Here is a 26,077-nt window from a genome sequence, read left to right on the forward strand (position 1 = left end):
TCCCCTGTTGCACTATCTACATACCAGTTCTTCTCCAACTGCATCATTTTGCATTATGGCCACCCAATTTATGGGTTCCGGGCTATTATTGTATAGAAGTGCATGTTCAATTTTTGAAGTTCCGAAGAAAACTGAACCAAAGTGTATGCATTCCAACTTTTTGTCATTACTCATGTTTAACAATTCAATAATCTGCTCGACCACATGAGCTTTGACACTCAAGAGTACATCTGGACGACCTTGTAAGCTCACTCTACAAGATAATGAATTATACATATTATTTTAATTAGAAGTCTGTATACTTAATTTTTCTCTTAAATATTTGAATAAACAAATTTTATAAAACCACATTATAATTAAGATTCAAAGGCCTAAGAGCAGTTCCTTTCTTATACATATCAGAGAATATCATGTCCTTCTGACTACCTAAATCTGCACAGTGGAATGGCATATGTACAACCTAATACATTGTCCCCAAGAAACAAAAAAGGTGGAAAACAATCACATGGTTTGACTCCAAAAAGAACTTATTGCTAGGTCCGTATCCCCAGTTATTTTGTAAACACTAGAATTAGATGGGATTATATAGATGGTAACCTGTAGCTCTAGAATTCTGAGATTCTTTTCTAACTCACTGCACTCCCCCAAGTCCAAGAGCCAACCTCATCCCCACCCTAATAACCCAATTCCCTATGTAGTATCTCAGCAAAATCCCACATGTTTGCAGAAAAGAAGATCTCCCCATAAAGCTTCACTTTCTATACTAATTTCAATTCCCTTTTGAAACTGCCCCCATATGCATATGTATCCCTCTGTGGCGTAAATGCAATCCTTTTGACTCTCACCCCATCAAATACCACAAATAACTGATCACTCCACAACTATCACCTAAGTCCTTATCTTACACTACATCTCTGTCACAGTGGGCATGGCTGACACCATCTACATACATCTCTATTCCCTTAGAGCTTCCTTGACACCAAACTTTGCTGGTTTCCTTCTAACTTGTTCAGATTCTACATTCTCATTTTTCTGTGGCTTGGATATTTTATAAACTCCATGAATAATGGTATCTTTCTCCTGCTCTTTTACACTCTGCCCTCCTTGTCAAAGTTATTTTCAATACTTCATGCTTCATATACAACTTACCCATGGACAACACTCAAGCCAATATACCTAGACCAGATTTTTTTTTCTGGGGCTCAAGATAAGGAAATCTAATAGGCTCCACAGGATTCTGCAAAGCAAATCAATTCCAACAGTTTAAAACTGAACTCCAGATCCACTCCCACAGCCCTTCTTTCCTCTTAACCTTCTCTTTCTATAACCAGTCACTACATCTAGTTAAATCTGCCTTCATAATATTTCTCCAATTGGCACACTTCTCTCCATACCCGCCATTTGCACCTTAGCTAAAGCCTTCATCATTTCTCTTCTGTTTTACTCTAATAGTTTCTAGGCAGGATACCCTTCCACATATGTACTCTCTGATTTATTGTGCCCACTGCTATCAGCACGACCTGTCTAAACTGCAAACTAATCAAGACACTCCCATCTTAGAACCTTCCCAAGATTCCACAGCCTTTACAATAAAACCTAAGCTTCTGAGGCACCCAGGTGGCTCAGAGGGTTAAGCTTCTGCCTTCAGCTCAAATCATGATCTTAGGGTCCTGGGATCGAGACTGGCATCAGGCTATCTGCTCGGCAGGGAACTTGTTTCCCCCTTTCTCTCTGCTTGCCTGCTTGTGATCTCTCTCTCTGTCAAATAAATAAACAAATAAGATATTAAAAAACAAAACAACAACAACAAAAAAAACCCCTAAGCTTCTATCAGGGCTCAAACTGTTTCTCAAACATTATTTTGGCTGTGGCCTTCAATAAGAAATTCATTTACACATGAACACAAATGCATACACAAATACACAGGCACGAGTGCACGCACATGCGCACACATACACAAAACAAGTTTTGCAAAGCATTTGCCCTTACTATGTGAGATGCATTTTGATATTATCTGTTTCACTGTTTAGATGCTGGCAGAGGCCTATTACAGTGAATGCACATCCCACTAATGGATGGAGACACAATACATGAAAAAAATGCTGTCCTAGGTAGTTCTCTGCTAGACCTTGCACCGTTCTGGGTTTGTAGTCTCATCTCACATCACTATGTCTGTACCTCCATCTCTTTGCCTCTACATTGCCCCAGCTTTCTCAGTGTGTAACACGGTCTATTTATCTCCAGAATTTCAAGTCTTCTACTTGCTCTGCCTGAAATTACTCTTCTAACCCACCCCCAACAGCAACACCCACCTTCCCTATGCACACACACACACACAGAGCTCAAATCACACCACTGCTCTTTGCCTGGCTACTTCTTACTCACCAATAAGTGTTTGGGTACACTATCACCTCCTTAATGGAGCCCTTTCTTGATCCACTCCCTCAGCCCCCAAAATCTAAACTAGAAGCTCCTGTTATGCCACAGACCATCCTCTGCTTCTTCCATTTTTGAGTCTCTAGTGCTTGGCAAATAGAGACTCAGCGAATGAATGCTGACTGAAAGAACAAAGAAGCTAATATACATTCAAGACAACAGGCATATCTGAAGAGTAAAACAGGAAAGTATTAAGTACTACATTAGAATTAAGAACCATAGTATATGCTTACTTTGCCCCTTCATTTACAATTCTGGGCTCATCAGCACAGAAATCCACTTTAACAATCACTGATGACTTGGGTTCTACAATACCATTACTTGGAAAAATGACAATGGGTAATTGGCCTTGGTATTCTGCTTTAAATGTACCTAAAGAGAACAAGAGAAAGTGGTTTACATCTGGATCCTTACAGTGTCATAGTCACATTCTTAATAGGGTACAAGGCACACATTACACTGTATATGGTCTATTGCGGACCAAGAATCACAGCTTTGATTATAAGTTTAGTCTCTGGGGTCACCCAACAAACGTGAACTGATTGTTAGGACTCAAGCTTCACTGATAGTTAAGATATACCATCTGTTTCCATTGTTCAGGAATGTATGCTAGGAGCGTTATATATGTTAGTCTATATAATCCTCAGAGTGACTCTGTAAGTTCAATCATTACCTCCATTTTATAAATAAGGGGAAAAAGCTTAGAATGGTTGATTTGTCCAAAGACACACAGATATTGTGATAGATTACACAGTTGACCCCAATTCTTCACCCTTCTCTGTATCTTGTCACGATGCTACCAGGAACGAAGTATGTTTTCCTATCCCTTGAGTTGGAGCCTGACCATGTGATATTGTTTGGCCAATAGCATGGGTAGAAATGGCATCATGCCAGCTCCAATGCCAGATGTCTTGCACTTCTCCCACGTAAAGTTCTTGAGTAGCTGCTGTCCCTTTGGCCTGTGCTTCAGAACGAGCACACATGGAACAGAGCCTCCAGCTGACTCACAGACCTGCAGTGAGTAACAGAACATCCCCCAAAAGTCTAAGTTTGAAGCAGAGCTACCCAGCTGAGCCCAGCTTAGATCAATCAAGTTCCAGCCAATCTGCATAAAAATTGACAAAAAAATAATTGCCTTTTTAAGATACAGAACTGTGGAGTAGTTTGTTACATGGCAATAATTGACTACTACAGTTAGAAACTAATAGGGCTGAGTTTTCACTTGCGTGTTTCTGACCAAAGGGCTCACAGTGATAGCCACTACCATTTCTTAAAAAAAAAAAAAATGGGGTGCCTGGGTGGCTCAGTGGGTTAAGCCTCTGCCTTCGGGTCAGGTCATGATCCCAGGGTCCTGGGATAGAACCCCGCCTCAGGCTCTATGCTTGGCAGGGAGCCTGCTTCCCCCACCTACTTATGATCTCTCTTTCTCTGTCAAAGAAACAAAATATAAATAAATAAATAAATAAATAAATAAACAAATAAATAAACAAGATTTATTTATTTAAGTAGTCTCTACACCCCATGGAGGGTTGGAACTCACAACACCAAGATCAAGAGTTGCCTGTTCTGTTCTACCAACTGATCCAGCCAGGAGCCCCATTACTTCCTGATAAATGAATTAATGCAGCTCACACAGGGAAAGGGCAAAAGGAATTGGTTTCTAGAATCAAACAACATAGAAGAAAGCTAAAAAAAATATCTTATTCTGAAAGCAGAAATGGTTCGTAATTGATGGTCCTGTTTAGTGCCTATATTACAGCATGCATTCCTTGAGATTACACACTATATCTTCCTCATCTCTGTGGTCCCAGCACCCTACACAGTGCTTAGCACCAACTGCTACTCAAAATATGTCCAACAAATGGAAGCAGCCAATCATGAGTTTCCTCAATCTCATTATGCAATGAAAACACAAATGAGCATGCTGCCAATATAAACAACTTTGCAAATTTCAGTTCACCAATTTTAAATCATATTTGATGAAATTTTCTGAAATTATTCATTTCACTTAGGAAAATAAAATATTAGCATAATAAAAGTACTGGAAGTATAAAAAGGCAATAAGACTTTTGTAAGTACAGAGATAATTTAATACAAAAATCAAACACTCATAGTAACAAAATTTGTTCATCTGATCATTTTGGAGAAGTGTTAATAACATATTTAAGAGGTTTTTTTGTCATAAAATAAAATTATATGTTTCAAATAAATATTATTGACTCAATTCTCCAGAAAAGGAAAATTATGTGAGTCTAGTTAAGACTGAGCCAGTGAGATAGTTCCTATACTGTAATTACTTTGATGTAATTTGACAAAAGGATTTAAGTGAATATATCAAAAATTTAAGAATAACTCCAAAACCAAAAGAACATTCAATCTTCTAAATATATTAAAACAGTGACTACACAAACATTACTGTGTCTTATATAACTTTAATGCCACTAGTAATAATGAAATATTTGACTTTTATTTTTAAATGACTAAGAATAGAAGCAAGGCCATCATCTTAAGGAAAGGTGTCATTGAAGGAAGGATATTATAGAAGGCACTTTTGTCATTAAATTTTCATTTCTCTTTAGATTTGACACTGGTTGATGTTTGGAGAATGAACTAGAAGGAGATAAGGGACTTCAGAGAAATAATTTTAGTTGGTGTAATTACTAAGCAAAAGAAGATGATGGCCTGCTGTAGAGAAGTGGCAATGGGACAGAGAAAAGAGGATTACTGACATAATTAAGAAGTTAAACAGACAGGAATAATTAATAATTAATTAATAATTAATAATTGACTAAGGGGGTAGGAGGGTAGGGGAAAAAAGGAAGAAGTCAAGGATTTTGCCAAGTTTCTGACTTGCCCAAATACATGGTGGTGATCTTTAATGAAAAAGAGAAAAGGAGAAGTTTTAGGGAAAAATGTGGGAAGCGTAGTTTAATACATGTTAAGTTTGAGAAACCTGAAGGAAATGCAAATGACTGTATAGACCTCAGTGAAGTGACAGGAATGAAAGTGTGTTTGTGTTGACTAAGGAAACATGTGGGTCCATGGCAAATTCTAAAAAATGCTCACATTTAAGGAACTCCTGAAAAGGGACAGGAATCCACAGAAGAGAACTGAAGAGGAGGCAGGCAGTAGAAAAGAATAATTCTAACATCAATAGTGAATATTTATTGAATACTTACTATATATCAGAGAGTATGCTAAGCATTTTATTAACCACCATCACAATTAGAGGAGGAAGGCACTGTGTTTGTCTCTACAATGGATGTTCCAGAAGTGGGTCTGCCCAGCCAGTAAATGTTATAAGGATTTGGGTCCTGGAAGACCTCACTCCAAATCTGAGCCACTATTTTATATAAGCCACTGAAGAGTCATAGAAGCCAAACTTTTGGCTTTTTTCCCCCTCAAGATACCACCAGTGGTCACCTGTGTCAAATGTTGCTATTAACTAAATGTAAATGGTCATGTAAAATAAACACTTCGCCTTGTCCACTAATGAGATTTAGAAGAACATAGGGCACGTGAGGTTACCCATAGCTGTGGTTGGGATAAAGCATCCTTTGCACAAGCCTGTATGTTTTTGGAATCTGAGTTGCTCTACCTTCCCTAGAGAAGTAGCTCAGGCATTGGGTGATGGAAGTATATACATTGTTACCTTCACTTTATTCTTCCAAAATTCTTTTAGAAACTATGAGATAGATTTTTTGTGTAGAAGTATTTATAATATCTTACTTTATTTTTTCCTTCCCTTCCCCTATGTTCACCTGCTGTGTTCCTTAAATTCCATGCAAATCATAAGGAACACTGAACTCTAGGCAACAAACTGAGGGTTGCTGGAGGGGAGGTCAGTGGGAGGATGGGGTAACTGGGTGCTGGGCATTAAGGAGGGCACTTGATGGAATGAGCACTGGGTGTTGTACGCAACTGATGAATCACTAAATTCTACACCTGAAACTAAAAAACAAAACAAAACAAAACACACACACACACACACCCTGTTAAGTCAGGGCAAACAGTATGCAGTTCATAGCATGCTACTGAAAATCAAAAGTCATACACCCAAGATCATTGTTATTTTCTATGTACGCTTTTTTTTTTTTTTTTAAGTTTCCTTGAGTCTAAGCATACCGAGGGTTTATCAGTCTTCACTTTCATTTGGATACTCTTCAGAATGCCCATATGGGATTTAACAGATTACTTCTAAGTCCAATCATCTTTCATTGAAAGCTTAATGTTTTGGGGTTTTTTTGTTTGTTTGTTTTTTGTTGTTGGTTTTTTTTTTATGTATTAAAATGACAAATCATTTTCTTCTTTTGTAATATTCTAGTCAAATTATTTTTAGAAATTTTCTTTTATTCATGTACAGTTGACATAAAATTAACGATTCTTTTCTGAAACTCTGAGAGATCACTGAGCCAAATCGATTACACAAAGGTTTAGAGAATGTCTGCTATATGCCAGCATTGTATTATGCAAGAACCATGGATTAAGAGTCCATGACAGCAGTTTCCAAGAAAACAAAAAATACACATTGAGAATAAGTAGCGGGTGCTTCTCTGAGTCCTGGACTTGGTCCAATTTAGCAAACGTCCTGGTTCTTAGATGACGCTAGGCTTTTCCAGACTGTGAAGTAGAGAGATGATGTTGATGATCAGGGAAAGGGGGAAAGTGGCCATTAAGAGCAAGAGAAAGGTCATACATTTTGGGCAAAATAACCCAAATAAACCTAAATGTTGATAAGTTCTAAGGTAACTGTTCAAACACAGAAATGATGTGTGACGATCCCACTAGGGACTTTAAAGACTGTTCTACATCATAACACTCTAGTAGAAAAAGTCTTCCCAGATATTCAAGGTTACTGAGGGGAAGAGGGAAATGACTACAGTTCCAGGCATGCTAAAATAATAATGCTTTTTCAATGATGTTCTTTAAAAGATAAAAACTGAGAAACAATAAAATCATAAAATAGAACATGGAGTTCACCAGCTCACAAAGTACTAAGAGTAGAGACTTATCTAAAAACTGAGCCATGCCTTCAAAATGGAAAGACAAGCACTACTTTGCACAGTAAGGAGTAAACTCAGGAAACACAGAGGGTAAGAAAACAAAATATATTCAACAATATTTGGCTAAATCCATGGATAATTACTCTATAATGGGCCATTAAAATAAAAAATCATGAAGTTGTTACATAGATCAACTAATAACCCCAGGGTCACCACCAGAAAGAGAAAACAAAGCACATACCATGAAGCTGCTGAGTGTGGCTTTCTAATGTCCTCTTAAGTATGCATATAAATTTATAAACATTTGATCTTTGACACTAAAACTATAAAATATTTGTCATGTAAAATCCATTTAAAAAATTTTATTAAAATCATCTTTGGTTGTTAAACATATTTTCTGCATAAGTCTTTTTCCTCATGAAAATACACTGTTATTCTTATGAATATTTATATACTGTGTTTGTAGGTAATAAGGACTTTATGACACCTTACAGGCACTTGCTACTGTGAATATAAAACATTGTATCAATTTTGCTAATGGTGGAAAAAATAATATCATTCAAGTCTAAGAATGAGAAACAAAGTCAACACTAAGAAAATGTGTTTCATTGACAACGATTTGTTTCAGTTTGTAAGGTAATACTAATTAACATTTAATGCTACTCAATTATAATGTACAGATTGTAGTATTCAGTACAAATAAATGCACAAGAAAAATATTAATATACTAAGACCCAAAGTGGATTACTTTTCCTAAAACAAATGGGTCTAGACCTGAGGCTTAGTTTTATTTTATTTTATTAAGTAAAATAATCTAAATATTCATTTAAAATTAAAACCACATATACTTGTTACTTACAAAGAGCTTTTATATGTAATGAAACTGTACAGTTTGGTCATATTTTATAATAAAGAGAGGATATGATCAAAACTTTGAAAGATTTAGAATGCACAAGAGTTAAGAGAGGTTTTAGAAAATATATAATAAAAATAAAATTCTCTCAATTAAATACCACTGCTCTAAAAAACTGAGAATCGAAAAGACCATACAGCCTATAATCACTAGCCATGAGAGACCCTATCCTTAACATTGGAGTCAGACCACAAACGAGCTGAATGTTGTACAATCCCACCGGCACCAGAAATTTAATCATTTAAAAACCAAAGCATGGAAAATTGAAATGAGCAACATTTTGTGAGAAACAATTACCAGTTTTATTTGTTTAACACTAGGAAGAAATCAGTACAGTGACAAACTGCCTTTGTCTTAGTAATTCCCACTGCTCAGTCAAGCAGCCCCAGAGAATATCCTCGCTTAGTGTCAAACAGGACTGGAATTAAGACCAGTTTTATGTATCTGACAAGCAGTCTCGGGGAAAAAATGCCCTCCCTATGTGGAGCCAGTCCTCATGTCAGCTCGGCAGAAATGGAAGCCTCGCCAGCCCAGATAACGACCATCCAATCAGAACAATGAAGGAATAAAGAATTTTAATACCTACTGTATACTATCAGTGAAGAGTGTGCATGAATACACACACACATACAGACATACACACCTTTATGGAAACTCTTAGGTCACAGTAAAAACCTTCAGAAATAATCCAGTCTAGAGAAAAGCATTTACTCCTTCAACAAAAAGTGAGTAAGAGCTTTCTAGAGACCATCATGTAAATTCAAAGTTGAATATGATAGAGAAAAAGAACAAATATTTATTGAGTACCAATGATGAGTCAAGTACCATCCTACAAACCTAAGTATATACATGATTAACCATAGTTCATTTTATTAATAACAGCTGATAAATGAGAAATATCAAGTTCAACATCCTAAAAGATACTTGGCCCAGATCACACAGCTGGTATGGCATTGTACCCTGATTCTGTCTCTGGATAGCTCGCTCTAAGGATTAAGTCACTCCCATAACATCATCCTGCCTTCTGTCCTCAGTGAGATCACCAGTCATCTGGGATTCAAGCTGTTAATCAGCATCATAAGGAAACAGACTCATCTTTCCTGAATTATTATCTTTCAGTCTTATACATTTATCCTATTTAAGGGCCTTCAGTTCTGAACTATTTCTAATGACAGACATCTTCTTTTGGGGAGGGACAGGAGGACTGAATCAGAGAACCCATTAATTATACAAAGTATACATTTTAAATAATACCAACATTCTTCCAAAAGTATAAATTAATTTATAAGACAGGAAGTATTTACCTGGAGCTCTGCCACGGTTAATAATATTAATCTCTTTACAATATACTTTACTATCAGCAACCAATGTGCCAAAATTAACTTCTGACTCAATTTCTAATTGACAGGATGGAATCAACCTAAGGGAAGGGAAAAGAGGACAACATAATTAAACAATTATACTCTCATACTTAAATCCACAGGGGGACATACAGAGACACATTTATTAATTCCTTGTAAGACATTCATGTTTCCTTACAAGTCTATTGATGGCATATCTGTCAGTAAAAGGAACTGTGAAATAAAGACATGAAAACAAGATGAGATATGTTTTTAACAAAGAAATAAGATTTTACGCATCTAAGGACATGGTATACCCCGTGCTGTGAAGTACTCACCTTCACGGGCTACCCACCTATCTTGGTATTTTTGCTGCTCCAAGCATTTTTGTAATCTCCACCTAAGCCTATAATACATTCTTTAGCCCCTCCTCAAAAAATGTGGAATTGGTGGGATCCTTGTCTGGTTTTGGGATCAAGGTGATGCTGGCCTCATAAAATGAGTTTGGAAGTTTTCCTTCCATTTCTATTTTTTGGAACAGTTTCAGGAGAATAGGAATTAGTTCTTCTTTAAATGTTTGGTAGAATTCCCCCGGGAAGCCGTCTGGCCCTGGGCTTTTGTTTGTTTGGAGATTTTTAATGACTGTTTCAATCTCCTTACTGGTTATGGGTCTGTTCAGGCTTTCTATTTCTTCCTGGTTCAGTTGTGGTAGTTTATATGTTTCTAGGAATGCATCCATTTCTTCCAGATTGTCAAATTTATTGCCGTAGAGTTGCTCATAGTATGTTCTTATAATAGTTTGTATTTCTTTGGTGTTAGTTGTGATCTCTCCTCTTTCATTCATGATTTTATTTATTTGGGTCCTTTCTCTTTTCTTTTTGATAAGTCGGGCCAGGGGTTTATCAATTTTATTAATTCTTTCAAAGAACCAGCTCCTAGTTTCGTTGATTTGTTCTATTGTTTTTTTGGTTTCTATTTCATTGATTTCTGCTCTGATCTTTATGATTTCTCTTCTCCTGCTGGGCTTAGGGTTTCTTTCTTGTTCTTTCTCCAGCTCCTTTAGGTGTAGGGTTAGGTTGTGTACCTGAGACCTTTCTTGTTTCTTGAGAAAGGCTTGTACCGCTATATATTTTCCTCTCAGGACTGCCTTTGTTGTGTCCCACAGATTTTGAACCGTTGTGTTTTCATTATCATTTGTTTCCATGATTTTTTTCAATTCTTCTTTAATTTCCCGGTTGACCCATTCATTCTTTAGAAGGATACTGTTTAGTCTCCATGTATTTGGGTTCTTTCCAAACTTCCTTTTGTGGTTGAGTTCTAGCTTTAGAGCATTGTGGTCTGAAAATATGCAGGGAATGATCCCAATCTTTTGATACCGGTTGAGTCCTGATTTAGGACCGAGGATGTGATCTATTCTGGAGAATGTTCCATGTGCACTAGAGAAGAATGTGTATTCTGTTGCTTTGGGATGAAATGTTCTGAATATATCTGTGATGTCCATCTGGTCCAGTGTGTCGTTTAAGGCCTTTATTTCCTTGCTGATCTTTTGCTTGGATGATCTGTCCATTTCAGTGAGGGGAGTGTTAAAGTCCCCTACTATTATTGTATTATTGTTGATGTGTTTCTTTGATTTTGTTATTAATTGGTTTATATAGTTGGCTGCTCCCACTTTGGGGGCATAGATATTTAAAATTGTTAAATCTTCTTGTTGGACAGACCCTTTGAGTATGATATAGTGTCCTTCCTCATCTCTTATTATAGTCTTTGGCTTAAAATCTAATTGATCTGATATAAGGATTGCCACTCCTGCTTTCTTCTGATGTGCTATAGACCAATATCCTTGATGAACACAGATGCGAAAATACTCAACAAAATACTAGCCAATAGGATTCAACAGTACATTAAAAAGATTATTCACCATGACCAAGTGGGATTTATTCCAGGGCTGCAAGGTTGGTTCAACATCCGCAAATCAGTCAATGTGATACAACACATCAATAAAAGAAAGAACAAGAACCATATGATACTCTCAATAGATGCTGAAAAAGCATTTGACAAAGTACAACATCCCTTCCTGATCAAAACTCTTCAAAGTGTAGGGATAGAGGGCACATACCTCAATATCATCAAAGCCATCTATGAAAAACCCACCGCAAATATCATTCTCAATGGAGAAAAACTGAAAGCTTTTCCGCTAAGGTCAGGAACACGGCAGGGATGTCCATTATCACCACTGCTATTCAACATCGTACTAGAGGTCCTAGCCTCAGCAATCAGACAACAAAAGGAAATTAAAGGCATCCAAACCGGCAAAGAAGAAGTCAAATTATCACTCTTCGCAGATGATATGATACTATATGTGGAAAACCCAAAAGACTCCACTCCAAAACTGCTAGAACTTATACAGGAATTCAGTAAAGTGTCAGGATATAAAATCAATGCACAGAAATCAGTTGCATTTCTCTACACCAACAGCAAGACAGAAGAAAGAGATATTAAGGAGTCAATCCCATTTACAATTGCATCCAAAACCATAAGATACCTAGGAATAAACCTAACCAAAGAGACACAGAATCTATACTCAGAAAACTATAAAGTACTCATGAAAGAAATTGAGGAAGACACAAAGAAATGGAAAAATGTTCCATGCTCCTGGATTGGAAGAATAAATATTGTGAAAATGTCTATGCTACCTAAAGCAATCTACACATTTAATGCAATTCCTATCAAAGTACCATCCATCTTTTTCAAAGAAATGGAACAAATAATTCTAAAATTTATATGGAACCAGAAAAGACCTCGAATAGCCAAAGGGATATTGAAAAAGAAAGCCAACGTTGGTGGCATCACAATCCCGGACTTCAAGCTCTATTACAAAGCTGTCATCATCAAGACAGCATGGTACTGGCACAAAAACAGACCCATAGATCAATGGAACAGAATAGAGAGCCCAGAAATAGACTCTCAACTCTATGGTCAACTAATCTTCGACAAAGCAGGAAAGAATGTCCAATGGAAAAAAAGACAGCCTCTTCAATAAATGGTGCTGGGAAAATTGGACAGCCACATGCAGAAAAATGAAATTGGACCATTTCCTTACACCACACACAAAAATAGACTCAAAATGGATGAAGCACCTCAATGTGAGAAAGGAATCCATCAAAATCCTTGAGGAGAACACAGGCAGCAACCTCTTCGACCTCAGCCGCAGCAACATCTTCCTAGGAACAACGCCAAAGGCAAGGGAAGCAAGGGCAAAAATGAACTATTGGGATTTCATCAAGATGAAAAGCTTTTGCACAGCAAAGGAAACAGTTAACAAAATCAAAAGACAACTGACAGAATGGGAGAAGATATTTGCAAACGACATATCAGATAAAGGACTAGTGTCCAGAATCTATAAAGAACTTCTCAAACTCAACACCCAAAGAACAAATAATCCAATCAAGAAATGGGCAGAGGACATGAACAGACATTTCTGCAAAGAAGACATCCAGATGGCCAACAGACACATGAAAAAGTGCTCCACATCACTCGGCATCAGGGAAATACAAATCAAAACCACAATGCGATATCACCTCACACCAGTCAGAATGGCTAAAATCAACAAGTCAGGAAATGACAGATGCTGGCGAGGATGCGGAGAAAGGGGAACCCTCCTACACTGTTGGTGGGAATGCAAGGTGGTGCAACCTCTCTGGAAAACAGCATGGAGGTTCCTCAAAATGTTGAAAATAGAACTGCCCTATGACCCAGCAATTGCACTATTGGGTATTTACCCTCAAGATACAAACGTAGTGATCCAAAGGGGCATGTGTACTCGAATGTTTATAGCAGCAATGCCCACAATAGCCAAACTATGGAAAGAACCTAGATGTCCATCAACAGATGAATGGATCAAGAAGATGTGGTATATATACACAATGGAATACTATGCAGCCATCAAAAGAAATGAAATCTTGCCATTTGTGACAACATGGATGGAACTGGAGCATATCATGCTTAGCGAAATAAGTCAAGTGGAGAAAGACAACTATCATATGATCTCCCTGATATGAGGAAGTGGTGATGCAACATGGGGGCTTAAGTGGGTACGAGAAGAATAAATGAAAGAAGATGGGATTGGGAGGGAGACAAACCATAAGTGACTCTTAATCTCACAAAACAAACTGAGAGTTGCTGGGGGCAGGGGGTTTGGGAGAAGGGGGTGGGATTATGGACATTGGGGAGGGTATGTGTTTTGGTGAGTGCTGTGAAGTGTGTAAACCTGGTGATTCACAGACCTGTACCCCTGGGGATAAAAATATATGTTTATAAAAAATAAAAAATTATATTAAAAAAAAAAAAGGTGGAATTGATCTTAACAAACTAGTTTGGATGATCCAAATCTGATGAAATAAGAGAAGGTGCTATACTATAAAATGCCATTTGGGAACTGAAACAAGGTCTAAGCACAAAAAGATACAATTGATTTTTCACATGCGTCTCTAACTTAAAGGATTCACTGTGGCATATCTATACCATATGGTTCAAAAACATTTTAAAAATCCATTATAGGGGCACCTGGGTGGCTCAATGGGTTAAGCCTCTGCCTTTGGCTCAGGTCGTGATCCCAGGGTCCTGGAATTGAGCCCGCAACGAGCTCTCTGCTCAGCAGGGAGCCTGCTTCTCCCTTACCCCCTGCCTATCTCTCTGCCTACTTGTGATCTCTGTCTGTCAAATAAATAAATAAAATCCTTTAAAAAAGTAAAAAAATAAAATAAAAATAAAAATCCATTATAATCCTAGATACACATCTCATAAGGATACATATATTTTACATATGAATAATTTATGATTTATAAACATCATCAGGTATATTATTCTGTTTGATACTTAAAATGTCATGAAAGGGAAATAAATACTATTATGGCTATGTTACAGATGAATAGCCAAAGACTTCAAAGCCTCAATGTCTTACTTGAGAAAGTATTTGGATATAATATAGATGAACTTAGACTTAAATTTATTGTTAGATTTTGTGTGTATTACCCTTACAAACCTAACAATGATAACAGTACCAATAATAAACAGAATAATACCTGCTCTTTATTGAGTCCTTGGGTTATGTACTAGACTTATGAATTACTTCACATAGGATACAACTTCCAAAATACACACACACACACACACACAAGTACCTGGACAAAACATTTACAAATACTGCTTTATACACTGGTGGTCTGGGCCTTCCTTCCCTCTGTGGATGTTTGTGTATTATTGAATATGCAGAGACATTCCAGAGATCAGCCAGGACTGTCCTATATGTGCTGCTTCTTTAAGGAATATCCATGTTCTTCTCATTAAGACATTGTAATTTTGTAATAGGAAAAGGAAAGATCAATGACCTTAGTGTACATCATTGCATTAATAAAGAGTTTACAGGATGCTAAAGAGGAACTCATTACACAAACAATATAAGATATGAAGCCAAACATTTTTTCAAACTATTTCTCCAGCTGGATGCAGAGAAGTGTCTTAAGAGCTTGGTAATACAGTAATATTATAACAGTTTTTCTGGCTTTCCTGTTGGTTTCTCTTCCATCTAATTAAAAACTAGCCTTATCAATAACATTTTTCTTTTTATGTTAACAGAGAATTTATGTTAAGAGAGAAGAGAAGGGGGTGCCTGGGTGACTCAGTCAATTAAGTGTCTGCCTTTTGCTCAGGTCATGATCTCAGGGTCCTGGAATGAAGGCCCATGTCTCCGGCTCCCTGCTCAGTGGGGAGTCTGCTTCTCCTTCTGCCCCTCCCCCCACCACTTGTGCTCTCTCTCCTCTCTCTCTCTCATGCTCTCTTTCTCAAATAAATAAAATCTTAAAAAGAGAGAGAGAGATAAGAGAAGGGTAGTTACCAGGGGATAGAGATGGGAAAATCGATGAGATGTTGATCAGAAGATACAAGCTTACACTTAGAAGATGAATTGGGGGGCACCTGGGTGGCTCAGTGGGTTAAGGCCCCTGCCTTCAGCTCAGGTCATGATCCCAGGGTGCTGGGATCGAGCCCCACATTGGGCTCTCTGCTCCATGGGGAGCCTGCTTCCCCCTCTCTCTCTGCCTGCCTCTCTGCCTACTTGTGATCTCTGTCTAATAAATATATAAAATCTTTAAAAAAACAAAAAAGAAAGAAAGTTGCTAAGAGATGAGATCTTAAATGTTCTTACCACAAAATGAAATGATAGTTATGTGATATGATGGAGGTGTCAGCTAACACCACACCAGTAATCACATTGCAACATATAAATGTATTAAATCAACAGTGTACAGCTTAAACTTATCGTGTGCTATATGTCAATTGTATCTTGATTATTAAAAAAAGGAAAAATAATTAAATATCAAACTTGGTAATTTATATAGGAAGTTAAAATAAATTTATATTAATATAATTCATAAGAGGGGGCACCTACATGGCTCAGGTAATGATCCTAGGGTTCTGGGATCATGTCCCACCTGGGGCTCCCTGCTCAGCAAGTAGCCTGCTTCTCCCTATCCCTTTGCCTGCTAGCCCCCTGCTTGTGTTCTCTCCCTCTCTGTCAAATAAATAAATGAAACCTTCAAAATATATATATATAATTAATAATAAATTTTAAAAACATGTATAGATTTATGATTAAAGTAAATCTATATACGTATTTGTATATATATACATACTGGCTACACATATTGATATGTACATATATACATACGCACGAATTGCATACAAATTTACAACACAGTTTATTGTTGGTGATCAGCAAAGATCTAACTAAAAAAATGGAATACATTAGGATATGATGCTATGGTAAGAAATGGAAGTACAAACCTGAGGGGGAAAAAAGAAGATGAATTTTTAAACTGTTTAACAAATTACTATGGTATATCCACTTTACTGGATACATTTGAAAAAAGTATGTAATTATCTTATAGTAACATTTATTATGTATAAGCAATTAGATCTTTGCAACTATTCAAGCTCATAAGGAAGAACTTTAGACATTTTTAAATGTGCAAAAGGGATGTAGTTTTTATGGATACATGAAAAAAAGTTTTCAGAATCACTGATTATATCATTTCTGCTAGAGTACAGATAATACAAACTTTTGATTTCCAGACAAGATTTCATAAATCTATTTTCCCATGCTGATCCCCATTAAATGCAACTATAAACTCTAGCAATGCTGCAAGAAGCAAGCAAAGAATATTCACAGCAACATTATTTATAACAGCCAAAAACTGGAATCAGCCTGATAGTGTTCAATAGGCCAATGGTGAAAAAACTGTGGTACACACATACCATGAATACTTCTCAACAATGAAAAAGAGTGAACTATTCATATAAACAAAAGCTTGCTTGAATCTCTAGAGAATTCTGCTGAGTGAAAAAAAGTCAACCCCAAAAGGCTATATAACATATTTCATGTGGCAAAATTTTAGAAATGGGAGACAGAATAGTGGTTTCCACAGTTTAGGGATAGTAGGTGTGAAGCATAAGGGAGGTGGGTATCGTTATAAACAAGTAATAGGAGAGATCCCTGTGGTATTGGAACAGCTGAATATCTTGACTATGGTGGTGGATACAAAATCCTACACAGGTAAGGTAATGGTACAGAACTTAAAAATTTAACACACAGGGCGCCTGGGTGGCTCAGTAGGTTAAAGCCTCTGCCTTCAGCTCAGGTCATGATCCCAGGGTCCTGGGATCGAGCCCCATGTCGGGCCCTCTTACCCTCTCTCTCTTTCTCTCTCTCTCTCTGCCTGCCTCTCTGCCTACTTGTGATCTCTGTCAAACAGATAAATAAAATCTTAAAACACACACACACACACGCAGATACACACACATAGCTTCATTCAGCCCTTCCCACCATACTTTAAGAGGGCAGTGCTGTCTTTATGTTGCAACTGTGATAAGCAGCTGACCTGATGAGAGAGTGCATACATTATGGAGCCAAGAAAAAATTCCTGTCTTCAAAGGCAGAAGCATTTTCAACTCTCCATATATAGAACAAACAAGCAAATCTAAGTGCAACTCATAGTTACATCAATGTGCAGAATGGACCAAAAATGGACCTACTTAAAATAAATTATAAAATGTGAATTAAGGAATGCTGGGTGGCTCAGTCCTTAAGCCTCTGCCTTCGGCTCAGGTCATGATCTCAGGGTCCTGGGATCAAACCCGCATCAGGCTCCCTGTCCAACGGGGATTTTGCTTGTCCTTCTCCCTTTGCCCCTCCCCTCAACTCATGTGTGCTTTCTCTCTCTCTCCCCCACAAATAAATAAATGTATTTTAAAATGTAAATTATTTATAACAGACTAATAGCTTATTCCTTCCCTATCATGAGTCAACTGTTTGATTTCTTTATAGAATGCAATGCTGTCCTTAATCAACTTTTCAACAATACAGAGAACCAAATCACAGCAGGGCAAAATGCAGCTTATAAAAAAAAAATACCAGAGAAATAATAAAAAGGCATGTCAAATACCAATATTAATATGAATATTCCAATATTAATTTTGCTGGTGATAGGCAAACACACACAAAAGAATAATATCTATAGAATGACATCTTCCTAAGGGAAAGGAGGATCCGTATGTGCATGTATATGAATAAAAAGCACTTTAAAATATTCACACTAGGGCACTTGGGTGGCTCAGTGGATTAAAGCCTCTGCCTTCAGCTCGGGTCATGATCCCAGGGTCCTGGGATAGAGCCCTGAATCAGACTCTCTGCTCGGCAGAGAGCCTGCTTCCCTTCCTCTCTCTCTGCCTGCCTCTCTGCCTACTTATGATCTCTGTCTGTCAAATAAATAAATAAAATCTTTAAAAAAAATGTTCACACTAGCCTTAAGAGGTAATTATTTTTTTTTATTTTTTAAAGATTTTATTTATTCATTTGACAGAGAGACAGTGAGAGAGGGAACACAAGCAGGGGGAGTGGGAGAGGGAGAAACAGGATTCCCATTGAGCAGGGAGCCCAATGTGGGGCTTGATCCCAGAACCCTGGGATCATGACCCGAGGCGAAGGCAGATGCCCAATGACTGAGCCACCCAGGCACCCCAATAGGTAATTTTATAATGTACAAAAATATACTTTTTTCAGTATAAAATGAAAATGGCAAATTTCTTGGTCAAATAAATAATCCATATCAAAGTTAATCTGCAACTCAGTTATAGTTGACCCTTGGACAACACAGGTTTGAACTAAGTGAGTGCACTTTTTTTTTTTAATACAGCACTGTAAATGTATTTTCTCTTCCTTATAATTTTCGTTCTTTTTTTCCAAGATTTTATTATTTATTTATTTATTTATTTATTTTTAAGATTTGATTTATTTACTTGACAGAGATCACAAGTAGGCAGAGAGGCAGGCAGAGAGAGAAGGGGAAGCAGGCTCACCGCTGAGCAGAGAGCCTGATGCAGGGCTCGATCCCAGGACCCTGGGATCATGACCTGAGCTGAAGGCAGAGGCTTAACCCACTGAGCCACCAAGGTGCCCCCCTTATGATTTTCTTAATAGTATTTCTTTTCTCTAGCTTACTTTATTGTAAAATTACAGTATGTAAGACATACGACATATAAAATATGTGTTAATCAACTATTCATGTCATCAATAAGGCTTCCAGTTACCAGTAGACTTTTAGTAGGAAGAATCAAAAGTAATACATGAATTTTTCAACTACACAAGCATCGGCAGCTCTAACCCCTACATTGTTCTTGGGTCAACTATACTTAGTTCTGTGTTCTATTCATTATATTAGTCCACATTTTTCAACCAATCTCAAAAGAGCACAGTTTAGATTTCTCTGGAAGTCAAACATCTTCATTATTTAAAATTCAGTGAAATAATAATGATAATAATTATATTAAAATATAGATACAGGTTCACAATCCATTTAAGAATACATTCATCATAAAAAAAGAGAGTAGGATGGTGGTTACCAAAGCCAAGGGAGTGGGGAAATTGGAGAGATGTTGGTTAAGGGTACAAATAAGGAACTAGTTAATGAATAAGTCCTGGAGAGCTAATGCACAGCATAGTGATCAGGGTCAAAAACACTGTGTTATAAAACTTCAAAGTTACTAAGATATTAGATCTTAATTGCTCCCACCACAGAAAAGAAATGGTGATTATATAGTGTGATAGGGGTATTAGCTCACCCTAGAATGGTAATCATATTGCAATATATAGGGCGCTTGGGTGGCTCAGTTGGTTAAGCACCTGCCTTTGGCTCAGGTCATGATCCTGGAGTTCCAGGATGGATTCCTGCATAGGACTCCCTGCTCAGCGGGGAGTCTGCTTCTCCCTCTGACCCTCCCTTCTCTGTTTTCTCTTTCTCTCTGTCTCTCTAAAATAAATAAATAAAATCTTTTTTTAAAAAAAACTATATATTGCAATATATAAATGTATCACATCCACATGCTATCTAACTTATAAACTTGTACAATGTAATGTGTCAATCGTATTTCAATAAAACAAAGAAAAGTAAGATGAGAAGGAGCAGCCATTGAAGAAGTGCAGTACCAGGGAAGTCGAGAGAATAAAGTAGCACAAGAAGGTAATAATGGTTAATAGTGTCAAATGCTGCTGAGAAATGGAGTAAGATAAAGACAGGAATTACCAACAGATTGGCAACATGCAAGAGCTATTTCACTGGAAAGCTCAGAAAGACAGCCTGTCTAGTGTTTTGAAATGAGAGTAGAATGTGAGACTATACAGCATTCTTTACTGAGTCTTGCTGTCAAAAGGTACAAAAAAAAGTAGAAATAAAATATGATATGAGTCAAGGGGGAAAAAAAGAATGGAATATATGCAATTGTTGGATGTTTTTATTTTAAATAAAAATACCAGAAAACTCAGGGTTTCTGTGTGCCTTGGTCAGTTAAGGATCTGACTCTTGATTTTGGCTCAGGTCATGATCTCAGGGTCGTAGGATCAAGCCACATAGTGGGCTCCATGCTCAGCGGGAATCTGCTGGAGATTCTCTCTCTCCCTCTCCTTACAACCCCTCCCTGCACACTTTCTCTCTCTCTCTCTCTCTCTCAAATAAACAAATCTTTAAATAAATAAATAAAATCTTTTAAAAATGTTTTAAAAAAATTTTAAATACCAGAAAACTAGACTTGTTTTAAACCCCACAGGTTGCTAAAAATTTGTACTTTAAGTTCAGCTGTAAGGAAACTATAGATACAATAAGCCCTGTTACCCATAGAAAATACAAAATATTACTTTAATCCTTATTTTTATTTGAAGAGTGCTGAAGACGTCAGCATAAAATACAGAGAATACATACCCAACTAGAGGGATCTCTATTGTTTTATTTCCTATTGAAATAAGTAGCTGGTCAAAAGTGTCTTCATCTTTATCAGGATGGTATTCCACCATAGCTGTCATCTGAAGTCCAGAAGCAAGTGCTTTATCCAGATTGGTCAAAATCAGTTTGAACTTTAGTGGGAGAAAAAAAGAAAAAAAAAATCAAATGATACATGGTAACTCCTAATAAGGAAATAATGTGAGCAAAAGTAGTTAGAAGTATACATTATTTCAAGAGCTGTATCAATACATAGACAATATCCTTTCCCTAAAGGCAAAGACTTAATCACCATATGTGTATCAGTATAGATCCTTTAGATATGCTTTTTTTTTAATAAAATATTTTATTTATTTATTTGACAGAGAGATCACAAGGAGGCAGAGAGGCAGGCAGAGAGAGAGAGAGGAGGAAGCAGGCTCCTGGCTGAGCAGAGAGCCCGATGTGGGGCTCGATCCCAGGACCCTGAGACCATGACCCGAGCTGAAGGCAGAGGCTTTAATCCACTGAGCCACCCAGGTGCCCCCAGATATGCTTTTAACAGTACCTGAACTGAAACTGACAATGCAGTCAGTTGAGAAACATGTAAATGCTCATAGTCTTCTTGAGAAGTATGAGATGCTTAGAGGAAAAAAGGGAGAGCATGCAAATAAAAATGTTGCTCAATCATATATATATATATATATATATATATATATATACACATACACATATACACACATACATGCATATATACATATGTATGTATATAAACATACATATAGCATTTTATATAGTTTTTGCATGGAAACTTAGAATTCATAACTTGGAGGAATATAAAAAATGAATAGAATAAAGAGGGAAAAAATACTTCTATTCTTATAAACCATTTCCTAGACTCCAGGAAAAATACTAAGGGAGAAAGAGAAGAACTACTATGTATTGGTCACTCATCAGGTGTCAAGCATTCTACACCTCTTATTTCGAGAGTCCTGTAAGGCCAATGTTAAGGTTACCAGAATACAGATGAGGAAACTAGGACTTGCAGAGGTTAATTAATGTCTAATGTCTGTGTGACAGTGAGGATTGAAATCACACATCCATCTGACTCTAAAATTAAGCTCTTTCCCCACAACTGGAATGTGTCCCTCTCCTGAATTTATAATCTCCTTAAGGAAGCAGACTATACACCCCTAGAAAGTTAAATAATACACGCTGGAGACTAATTAAGTGTCTTTTGAGTCATGGAGACATAAGTATCGTGAAAATCCATGAGAAAGCATGATTATGGGCCAGAAAGGAGAGTAGTTGGCCTAGGCTTAGAGAATGGTCATAAAATGTGAACGAGCAAGTAAGATGCTCCCTGTAGGGGCAGGATTATCTCAGACACAAGCAGAGAAAAGGATAAGCAAAATAGTCTCCCAGCAGGCAATTAATAAGCTAGCCTTGCTGGGCAAAGACCTTCAATCAGTAACAACGAAGGTGTGTTGAAATTAATTATTCAGGGCTTTTCAGGCGAGGCTGAATCTACACAGTACTTTCCAGCAATGAAGAACATAGAGCAGGAGAGTGATTTGTTGATACAAATGGTCTGAAAGCTTCCCACTTCCAGTAAACTTCTGATACCTTAAAACTATCACAGTCCAACTCTCAATCCCTCTGCAATGACAGAACGGTAAGAAAACAAGCAGTCAATTATTCCCTGCATAAGCCTGTGGGTGTCAGAAGTAACATATCACGTGTGACTACCATCCTTTAAAGAAGCTGTATCTTTAAGAAGAAAAACAGGAAGGGGCAGCTGGGTGGCTCAGACAGTTAAGCATCTGTCTTCGGATAGGTTCAGGACCCTAGATTTCTGGGATACAGCTCTGCATTGGGCTTCCTGCTCACTGGGGGGTGCTTCTTCCTCTCCCTCTGTCCCTCTCCAAGCTTGTGCACACTCTCTCTCAAATAAATAAATAAAATCTTTAAAAAAAAAAAAAAAGAAAGAAAGAAAGAAGGAAAACCAGGGCTTCAGCAGTATGTGCTTTTGGTCAAACTACACATTGCTAAGCCCTCTGAGCAGTATGCAGAGGTGTGTAAGGCACCATCCCTACCTACGAGCTGATGGACAGATGACCAAGGTAAAACTAACATTTACTAGGAGTCATCAGGACACAAGTCCAAATTATAATAAATGTCTGTTGATGCAACTGGTATCCAGTAGGGAAGAAATAATTTGGAGATAACACGATAAGACTTAGAGAGCAAGGGGTGCCTGGGTGGCTCAGTAGGTTAGGCCTCTGCCTTCAGCTCAGGTCATGATCTCGGGATCCTGTGATAGAGCGCCACATTGGGCTCTCTGCTCAGAGGGGAGACTGCTTCCTCCTCCTCTCTCTCTGCCTGCCTCTCTGCCTACTTGTGATCTCTGTCATGTAAATAAAATCTTAAAAAAAAAAAAAAAGACTTAGAGAGCAAAAGAGAATTCACTTTGACCCTCAAAGATGGGTGGAGTTTGGAAAAGGGTGATTCTTGCAGGAGGTGGGAACGAAAACAGAGGTCAAAAGAAAAAGGAATCTGGGGCTCAGGGAGACTCTGTCAATTAAGTATCTGCTCTTGGCTCAGGTCACAATCTCAGGGTCCTGGGATTGAGTCCCACATCAGGCTCTCCACTCAGTGGAGAGTCTGCTTCTCCCTCTCTGTGCACACACACTCTCTCTCTCAAATAAATAAAATCTTAAAAAAGAAAGAAAGAAAGAGAGAGAGAGCAATAAAGAAAGAGAGAAAAGGGAGTCTGAGCCATGGGGGTAAAAGGGGGCAATTACAAGTTAGACTGGCCTGACTGACTGGTCCAGCAGCCACACAAGTTGGCAAAACACTTAAGATGAGGTCTGTGTCTTCTTTATTTTCTACCAGCGACCCACAGTAGATGGCCCATAGCACTGCATATGGTTCATAATAGGTTATTATGAACATAAAGACAATGCAGCCTCTTGAGCCAGGGCAGAAAACAAGTACTACTGTCTATGAGGAGCATCATTTTGTAAATAATTATAAACAGTGGTGATGACAATGCTCTTTACAGAGTACTTTGTTTTTGTTAATTTTCTCTACAAGATAGTTACTACATTGTTTGCCAATCTATCTCTTTCTTCATTCCCTTTATGTCTATGAAAGACCAGGAGTCCATATCATGGTCTTGCAACAAAGAGAAATTCACACTGATGGGGTTCATGACTGTGGCTTCTAACTAGGAAGCTTACCTGGTCATTCTCTTGTCAATGTCAAGGCCTATGATCTAAATAGTTTTCCTTCATGACTCTTGATACAAACAAAACTAATCATATCACTTTTCTCCTTACTGCACAAAAACCACCCATACAAGTGTCTCCTGGACAACCATAAAATAGTGTTTGCCCCCATCTGGGATTTTCAGACCTACTTTCAATTGTTCAATAAATATGTAGTGAGGTAGTGAAATAATCAACTTTTTCCCTAATTTTACAGTATTTGGAATAATCAGGTCATTTTTGATTTAAAGAGCAAAGAGCCTCTTGTGATTTGCTATTGTATCACAAAATACATATCACTATTGTCAAAACATGCAAATACGAAAAGGAACAAAGCATGATTCCATTTATATGAAACTCTAGAAAAAGCAAAACCAATCTACGGTGTTAGAAATTAGTACAGTGGTTACCTCCATGGGGTGATGACTCCAGGTACTAAAGGGAACTTTCTAGAGTGGTGTTAATATTGTACAATTTGACCCAAATGGTGGCTACATGGGTGTATAAATATATAAAAATTCACCAAACTTTACTTCCGAGATTTGTGCTCTTTAGTGTAGGTAAAGAGTACAACAATGTTTTTAAGTGTAAAAAGTAGAACACGAAAGGCCTTTTTCTCTTTGTCCTTCTAATTACTATCATACATTTTTCTACGTATATACAAACATATATAATTTTAACAAAAAAAAATCAGAGATACCTTTCTATTTCTGTATAGTTGCATTCAATATTATTTATCATTAGCAATGTCCCACAAAAAAATCAGGTTATTCATCACTTACGTATCGAAAATTCTTATCACTTTTCTTATATCAAAAGTCTCCCTGTTAACTGATGATCATAGTAAAAATCCATACACACTTGATCTAAAATAACAGTGACACTGAGATACAATTCGGTCAACTTTTAAACCAGAAGATTGGGACAGCCTCGTGAAACATGAATTTTGCACAGTAGGTGATCAACAAATGTTTGTTAGAATATGAATTTTGTTGATGTAATTCCACAGTATATAAGCAAAAATTCTGGGCTGTTAGGAGACACACATGGAACCCCTTTTCCCTTCTTTCTAAACCCAGAAGTTGTGAGGTTCTAGATCTACTTTTCCCCACCTTGTCTCCCAAAGCCAAGCAAAAAGTAAAAACACAAAACAAAACAAAAAGTCTAGCATATGTAAACACTGAGAGACCAAAATCTCTGCTCCCTGGCAAGGTCAATCCAGCCCCCATTTCGGAGGCACCGGGTGTCTACTCTCCGGGACAGAGCGGGCGCCCAGGTGAAGACGAGTTCTCAGAGCCCTGAAGGTCCTGAAGTCCTGCTCCAGCACCCCCGAGTGTATTACCTGTGGTTTGAGGGGCTCCTGAAACCGGATTTTCTGGTTGCAACGGCCGAGATTGTGTACAGTAATTGGGAGGCGGTACACCCTCCCGGCCAGCGTGTCCAGGAATTTCACCTCCGAAGGTGTCACCCGCAGCTGCACCTCCTTCTTTGGGGTCTCTGCCTCCCGGGGGACCGGGGAGCCCCTTTCGGTCTCCATGGCTGCCCTCCAGGTGGCCTGCAAACCGTAGCTGACTTCAACTACTGAGGGCCAGCGTGGACGCCGTCGCTAAGCAACCGACAGACGCTGCGTGCTTGCCTCAAGCTCCACCCCTATTGGTGCAGCCCAAACTTTGTGAGTTTGCTTTCCCCGGCAGAGAATGCAGGCTTCTGCGGAAAGAACACAGGGATCGCAGGTGTCAGCAGAGAAATTGGAAAACGTTCTACAACAGCCCAAATCCCGGAGGCCTCTTCCTTTGTCATCACCCAGCGGGAT

General features: G+C 37.9%; 1 protein-coding gene across 1 annotated transcript in view; it reads right to left on the reverse strand.

Annotated features, from left to right (window-relative positions):
- Positions 1–25,822, reverse strand: part of CFAP47 (cilia and flagella associated protein 47) — a 531,154-nt gene extending 505,332 nt beyond the window's left edge. The window contains exons 1-5 of the mRNA XM_059385274.1: positions 25,607–25,822; positions 20,999–21,150; positions 9,657–9,772; positions 2,670–2,808; positions 25–253 (exon numbers count right to left, since the gene is read on the reverse strand). Of these exons, the coding sequence (XP_059241257.1) occupies positions 25–253; positions 2,670–2,808; positions 9,657–9,772; positions 20,999–21,150; positions 25,607–25,801 (831 nt within the window). The 5' untranslated portion in view covers positions 25,802–25,822. The remainder of the gene's footprint in view (positions 1–24; positions 254–2,669; positions 2,809–9,656; positions 9,773–20,998; positions 21,151–25,606) is intronic.
- Between the last annotated feature and the right edge of the window lie 255 nt (positions 25,823–26,077).

The sequence above is a fragment of the Mustela nigripes genome, chromosome X (assembly GCF_022355385.1).
Source record: "Mustela nigripes isolate SB6536 chromosome X, MUSNIG.SB6536, whole genome shotgun sequence".
Lineage (NCBI taxonomy): Eukaryota > Metazoa > Chordata > Mammalia > Carnivora > Mustelidae > Mustela > Mustela nigripes.